General features: G+C 37.3%; 1 protein-coding gene across 1 annotated transcript in view; it reads left to right on the top strand.

Moving 5' to 3' along the window:
- Positions 1-7610, top strand: part of CFAP47 (cilia and flagella associated protein 47) — a 458234-nt gene that overhangs the window by 166286 nt on the left and 284338 nt on the right. The window contains 2 exon segments of the mRNA XM_015571970.1: positions 3281-3403; positions 5295-5523. Coding sequence (XP_015427456.1) covers positions 3281-3403; positions 5295-5523 — 352 coding nt within the window.

Raw genomic sequence — 7610 nt, 5'->3', positions numbered from 1 at the left:
AGAGTAAAAAATCCCCACCTGGGGAAACAACCTTTCTCAGAGAGGTGACCTTGGTTAAAACACATAGCTCTAAGAAGGGGAGCAAACATATTAAGAACAGTATGCCATATACGCCAGATCCTTTGAAACATATGCTGTACAGATGTTTTTTTTCCTGCAGTGACTGTGTCAAGCAGCAAGGATGGACCGGCTTCCAGCAAGAAGGAGAGTGGTCAGTAGACTCACTGGGAGTTACTGCAGAGGAAATGTTGAGAAAATATAAAAACAATTGGATGAGAAACTGCTGAGCTGGGAGAGATGTGAAATACAAGGCACAGAAGAGAATGATGGACGGAGTAAATTTAAGGGGATGAGAAAGGATGGAGAATGGGAAAAATTCCATCTGTATAATAGATTGTCAAGGCCTTAAGTTTCAGTAATGAGTTGGAGGTCTTTTCTGTGTTTTTAACAAATTTTCACATATTCTTCACTTGCTTCTTCAAATATTTAGCATTTCTATGAAACACTCAATACTGTTCTTCCTCAGTCACAGGAAATGACCTTTTCTCTGACTTTACAGAAGAAATAGAGACCATCAGGCAGGAACACTCTGAACTTCCAAATGCCTTGCATGCATCAGAACCCATTATCTCTTTGTCACAAAGCTCAGAGGCAAGACTCTCTCCTGACTTAGGCCATTGATGATCTTGCTTAATCAACTAACCTGGCTTACTCTTGCCCTTCAACTTCTGCCTCCCTCTTAGCTGCTTTGGGGGAGTGTGCAGGATGACAACTAGGAGGAAAGGAGATGACATTCTCTCAGGGAACTGGCTCATTCCCAAAGGGAAAAGGGTGAATTCAGGCCACACATGCTTGATTTAGTCTTTCCAAACTTACCAATCAGATGAACCACTCAATTTCTCAGGGAGAGGGAGAAAAAATAGCAAAGGAAAGTAGGCTTTTAGAGTACCTCAGCTCCTTTAACAGGAAGGAAATATCCGGGGTGAGGAAGAAAGTGTTCTTCCATTACACTGTTGTACCTTCACTACTCAGCAGCAGTTTCTACTGTTGACTATTTTCTCTCTCTGCCTAGTCCTGATGTTACTTTTTTATATTTTTCTAATACACTGGGCAGAGATTTTAGATAACACACCATAGAAGGAGCAATGGATGAAGGCATAGACCTAGGTGGAAATTCTATTTTGTGAGTTAACCTACCATTTTGCCAAATTTTTTTTCAGTATTTTTATTGACTTTTAGAGAGAGAGGAAGGGAGAGGGAGAGAGAGAGAAACATCGATGTGAGAGCAAAACATTGACTGTCTCCTGCACAATCCCATACCAGGGATCAAGCCTACAACCCAGGTATGTGCCCTGACCTGGAATAGAACCGCCAACCTCTTGGTGCATGGAACAATGCCCAACCACTGAGAAACACTGGCCAGGGCTTGCCATATGAATTTATCTTTAATTCTCATATCCTCAAACATCTGTATTGAACAAAATGTGCATGGTGAGGGAGAAGCAGTGTACTAAAAATATGTGCTTATTTCAAAAGGCTTTTCTGAGGACTCAGAGACTATAAATACCTGGAAATATTATTATTATTTCATTATTATTGCTATTATAACTTATTATTTTATTGTTTTGTTACTCTTTTATACTTTTAATAAAATCTTCCCCAAAATAATGAATTATTATACAAAATATTGCTATCTCTTTAAAAGAAAAAAAAATCATATCCTTGTGTTTGCAGGATGATTGAGTATGAAGTATATTGGTTAAAATACTGCATTTATTTGGGTAACTATTATTCTAGAAAGACATCATGATTCTTAAATCTTCTAATGTATCTTTATAAATATATGGTGTCCCAAAAATGTATATACACTTTGAATAATTATAAAGGCAGTGTTTATTAAAATACATTTCATTTTCAAAATATAATAGAAACTACAGACATTGTTTATATACATTTTGGGGGATATTCTGTATTTATAATAATAATTTATAATATATATTTAGTGCTTTTCAGGCATATGGTACTTTGCTAAAGGCCTTATATTTATTTCATTTAGTCCTTTCAACAACACTGAGTTCAATACTCTTATTAATCTCACTTTACAGATTAGGAAAATGACTCATAAAAGGTTGAGCAACTTGCCCCAGGGAATACTAACCAAATTTGTGAGACCTCAGAGGCTTCACACTTAGTAGCTACAGTGCTCTAGAGTACATTATGTTCAGTAAAGGTGAAATCTTAAAACATATTAAGTATATCCAAAAGTAAAGCAGTATGATTTACTTGTTAGAGCTAATATGCTAAATAAAAACTATTATAAGAATCACTAACATAATTTGAAGGGTACAGATGTGGGTTTGTATCCAAGTAGGAACTTTTTATAAGTGAGTTGGTAAGTAGAAAAGACACTGTCAAATGCATACACGATGATTCATTCTATCCTTAAATTCCCTCAGACTCACTTCTGTGGTTTATAGTTGTGTAGCATTCTGGAGCTATGCACACTTACTGGATAAAGGTTCTCTGGCAAATTCTAAACTGTCTTTGTACTGAAAAAATGGAAGGAACATAGTATATATTAGCATATTTGTATGTGTTATTGCTCATAAGATAATTCTCAAAACAGATTCATGAGCTCAGAACCTTTGGTTTTATTTTATGAATAAAAACATATGTTGCAGAGAACTTGTATAATATACCCATGGTTTAACAGCTCAGGAGTTATAGCATCAAGCTTTCAAATTAGATCTCTGTAACTATACAGGCTATGCTTTTCTGATAGAATTATATTATTAATATATGTATACATATACATATATACACACTTTCTTTATATTTGTTTTTGAGCACCATATATCACAATTTCAAAACTTTTTGTGTAAAAACACTTAAATGTTTTGCATATCCTAGTTTATGCTAAAGTTGAGCATTGTTTATTCTCCAAAATCATTGATATACCATAATAATTTCCTTATCAAGCAAAGTTTATTGATTCAGACAACCATATCACCTTTTATGTTATTTTTTTCTTATTTGACATCTTACATCTTGGACATTAGACATCTTATTTGACATTTTACATAATGGACATTTAGGCTTATTTCTTTTATTTTGTACTGTGTATATATAATATACATGTATATATACATATACATATATACATATTTATGTATTGTATATATGAAATTATGATATTTAGGTCCAGTAATTTGAAATTAAATTCAATAATGAATTTACAAACGCTTGTTTGGCTTACTATGATGCAATGTGTCATTTGCAGATAAGGATCCCAGCCTTGTGAAGACTTCAAAACATGTTTCGCTTCCCTATGAAAAAGATGGATTATCTTCTCCTGCTTCATCTAAATGTGAGGAAATTGATCCTGCAAAGAGATTCTTCATCGGTATGTGGCAAATATATAGTGTACCACTCAGAGCCATTCTGTAACATGATCTCTTTAATATTATGTGATTTAAAGCTTTGGTTTTTATCAGGGAATAAGAAATACAAGAAGAAAATCATGAATTTGTCGTTAGTTCTAAGTGGGTCATCTGCTTTGGGAGCTCTCGCCAATGGTCTCAAGAAGAGATTCTCTAATGTTTTTGCTTCACAGTACACTTAGTAGCTCAGCAATTTTCCCATAGGCCAAAAGATGTGCTAGGAAGTTCCGTTTATTAAGTGGTTTGGTCCAAAAACCGCTGAGTGGTAGTATATGTGATAGCCAACAAATGTCAATTGAGATGCTAAATATCCTGCAAAGCCCCTGTGAATTTGCTATGGCATCCCAGGTACCCTCTGTCCCCAGTTTGGGAACTGTCGAACTAGGGGTTTGTCCGCTAATTACCTAGCTGGGATTTAATGTTGCCTATCTTGGAAAGAGGTGAGCACAGAAAAATATGCAAACTTGCAATTATCTATTTAAATATTCCTGTCTCTGAATATGGGTAGTATTGAAAAATTTTTGTTTTATTGAATGAAACAAACCAAATGAATTATTGTGGGGTTTTTGAATGAGTTGTGCTTGTGCCCTTACAGAGTCAGTTTTTTTTTTTTTTTTTAAGTATGATCATACCATTTTATATTATTGAAAATTTCTCAAGAATTAACTAAAAATGTTTTGGCTTATTGAAGTGGGTTTCACTTGGATAGAAAGTCACTTTGAATCAAAAGCTGGTATTTTGTTTCTGTAAGTCTTTCAGCTAAGGTTTAATTCTGTCTAACAAATAAACCTAATAATGGTTAAAATATTTTACATATATAATTGAAAATGAAAGGTTCCATTTTGAGGAGTGTTTTCCCATACAATTATGGAAAGGAAAAAAATTTAATGTTTTTTATTGTAATTCATCTATTTTTAAAGTATTTCTGTTGGAATTTAAAAATAAATGATTTTCCTTTTTTATTTTAAGACTAGAGCCCCGGTGCATGAAAATTAGTGCACTGGGTAGCAGGGGGATTCTTCAGCCCAGCCTACCCCCTCTCACAGTCTGGGAGCCCTCAGGGGATGTCCTACTGATGGGAGGGGCAGAGGGGGAACGGGCCTAAGCCACAGCCTGACCTCCCTGTGCAGGAGGCAACGGGGCTGATCAGGGGAAGGTGTCGCCCCTATTACCTGCAGCTTCTGCTGCCTCTGGCCTCCCTCTGCATGAGACAACCAGGCCGATTAGGGGAAGGTGCCACCCCCATCACCCCACAGCTGCTGCTGCTACTGCTGGCCACCAGGGCTGCTAGCCCTCCGCCTTCCCTGCTTAGCGCTAGCCCCGCCCCCTACCCACTGGTGGGTGAGGGGCAATCCGGGGCCAGGCCAGCTAGGGGAGGGGCTGTGGGAGGTTAAAGCACAGCAGGTCGCACCCTATCTAGCCTCTGCGGAGGCATGGCACCAGGACCAGGCCCGTCCTGCTGCCTCTGTGGCTGCCTCTGCAGAAGGAGCAGCACTGGGACCGGGACACACAGCCCCCTCTCCCGATGCCTCTGCAGGAGGGGCCGTGCGCTGGGCAGGCCTGCGGTGAGGCCTCTCCTACACCGCTGGCCCTCGGCCCTCCCAGGCACCACAGCTGCCGGCCCTCAGCCCTCGCAGCAGCTGTGGCTTTGTCCAGAAGATGTCCAGTCTAATTAGCATATTATCCTTTTATTAGTATAGATAGCAGTAAGTTGGATCAGACTTTCTTTGATTGCATAGAATAATTTGTAGAATGAGGTCTATTTGTCTACCTACAAATTGCAATAGCTGACAGAATATTTTACTCTATGGTCAAATAACCCTTTTTGCAAAAAAAAACACACCTGAATTTTAGGAATAGAAGAAACACGTAGAAAAGTGAAGTTGCCCAAAAGTGAAAAGCTGAAGAAGAAAGGAGATAAACCAGTGGAAAAGCAGGAGGAAAATAAGAAATTCTGTCCTGATCCAGGAACAAAGGCATATGACTTCATTCAAAAAATTGTAAATGCAGTTCAGACCTGGTTCACCCTCTTCGGCTGGCCTGATGGACCACATTCTCTTTCTGTTCCAGACAGTATAAGAAGGTGACAGTTGCATTATTCTCTAAATCCTTTGCTTTTTATCATATAATAAAATATAATCTACTAATTGGGGTTATTTTAAGTGAAATACATTATTAAATAATTTATTCTTAACTGATAAATTATGAAGAGACTATTAAGGAAAGCTAAAAAATGCAAATATAAATTCTTTAGTATACACTTATATTTCTATTCCTTCTAAATATCCAATGATTTTAGGCAGCCATGAAAATATCTGAAGCACAGTTCCCTCATTTGTCAAACAAAGGGGAGTCTATGGGTAGGAAAAGCTCTTTTAACCTTGAAAAAAAAGGAAACTCCACATTACTCTACAAATGACCTATCAGTCCTAGATCTAGACTATAGTCAGATAAACAGTGGTACTAGTAAACAGGAAGTGTCAATTTCTGTGACACTATCTCCTCTTTGACAATACATTTACCTCACTTTTCATGGTTTTTTTTTTTTTTTTTTTTTTTTTTTTTTATTACTGAGCATGTCTAAAATAGTTAAACTGCATCGGTTACATTAGGCCACTTAATTCTGTTGTTAATTTACATAGGCAGTCAGGCACCTCCCTTGTTATTATGTTGCTGGTGTCGTGGTTCTCAAGCTCTTGGAACTCCCTTCTCAGAACTGGTATAACTTGCTGGCCCCATAGGGTCAAGTACTAATATGTAGCTAGAAGATCTATATTATAATTTTTGCTTCCGTATTTAGGAGTGAGCTAGGTTACATTGGGTCTATAGTTATCTTTCAATTTAACTTTTTCAGTGTTTTTTAAATTAATAGGACAGTGTAAGCTACATAGAATAATTTCACTAATATTTCATATTTGTTTATGGTGAGAGAAAATGAATGTAGCAGATAACCTGAAAATTTGCCAGCCTGATCATAAAATTATCTGATTCCAGGGAATTTTTAAGAGAAGCTATTCTGTTATAACTTTTCAGTATTTTGCTTTGGTGTTTGTTCTACTGAAAATTTTATCTATTTTGAGTAAGTCTTTTTTAAAGTATGGTTTTATTAATTTTGGAGAGAGAGGGCTGAGAGATAGAAATGTCAATGAGGAGAGGGAATCATTGATGGGCATTGAGCCTGGTAACCTGGGCAACCCAGGCATGTGCCCTAACCAGGAATCGAACAGTGACCTCCTGGTTCATAGGTCGATGCTCAATCAATGAGCAATACTGGCCAGGCTATCTCTTATCCTTCCTGTCTTCTCAGCTGACCTTATTCTTGGGGATATATCACAATTTGGTGCAGGCACTGTCAGGAAATAGAGATTGCATTGTCCTATTTAAAGAACAGAGAGCCCGGCCAGTGTGGCTCAGTGGTTGAGTGTTGACTTATGAACCAGGAGATCATGGTTTCATTCCTGGTCAGGGCATATGTTCATGTTGAGGGCTGATCCCCGGTAGGGGCATGCAGGAGGCAGCCAATCAATGATTCTCTCCCATCATTGATGTTTCTATCTCTCTCTCCTTCCCCCTTCCTCTCTGAAGTCAATAAAAATATATATTTTTTAAAAAAATAACAGATAAATACATGGGAACAATAGACCTCTGGACTTTATCTTAAAAGCGAGAATTTCTACTCATGAGGCCAATGTGCAAGATATGCCTTTCTAAGTATTAAAAGACAAATATTGAGAAAATATATGTAAATTGGTCTTTGTATAAACATGTGTGATGAATGTTTGAACCTCTTCCGCAATATCTCCTACATCATCTGGAGTTATTCAGTGGTTTTGATAAGACTGATATTGTATTTGTTAGTACTGTGTTCATTCTCCCAGAATTATTTTAGGATTTGTATTTCTCTGTCAATCTCCTGTAGTTCACTGTAATAAAATCTGAGCATGAGAATATTTTATATCATTTAATACTAGAGGCCCTGTGCATGCATTCATGCACTGGCAGGGTCCCTCAGCCTGGCCTGCACCCTTTCTCAATCCAGGACCCCTCAGGGGATGTTGGATGAAACCGGCATGCTTTTAAACAGGACCTTGGCTTTTAATGAAACCAGGTTTCATTAAAAAAATTAATTTGGAAAAAATATATACACGTATACAGTATATCACCTTTTAT

Source organism: Myotis davidii, unplaced genomic scaffold, assembly GCF_000327345.1.
Source record: "Myotis davidii unplaced genomic scaffold, ASM32734v1 scaffold1107, whole genome shotgun sequence".
In the NCBI taxonomy this organism is placed as follows: Eukaryota; Metazoa; Chordata; class Mammalia; order Chiroptera; family Vespertilionidae; genus Myotis; species Myotis davidii.
The sequence above is the reverse complement of the archived record's forward strand: the minus strand, read 5'-3'. Positions and strand labels throughout refer to the sequence as shown.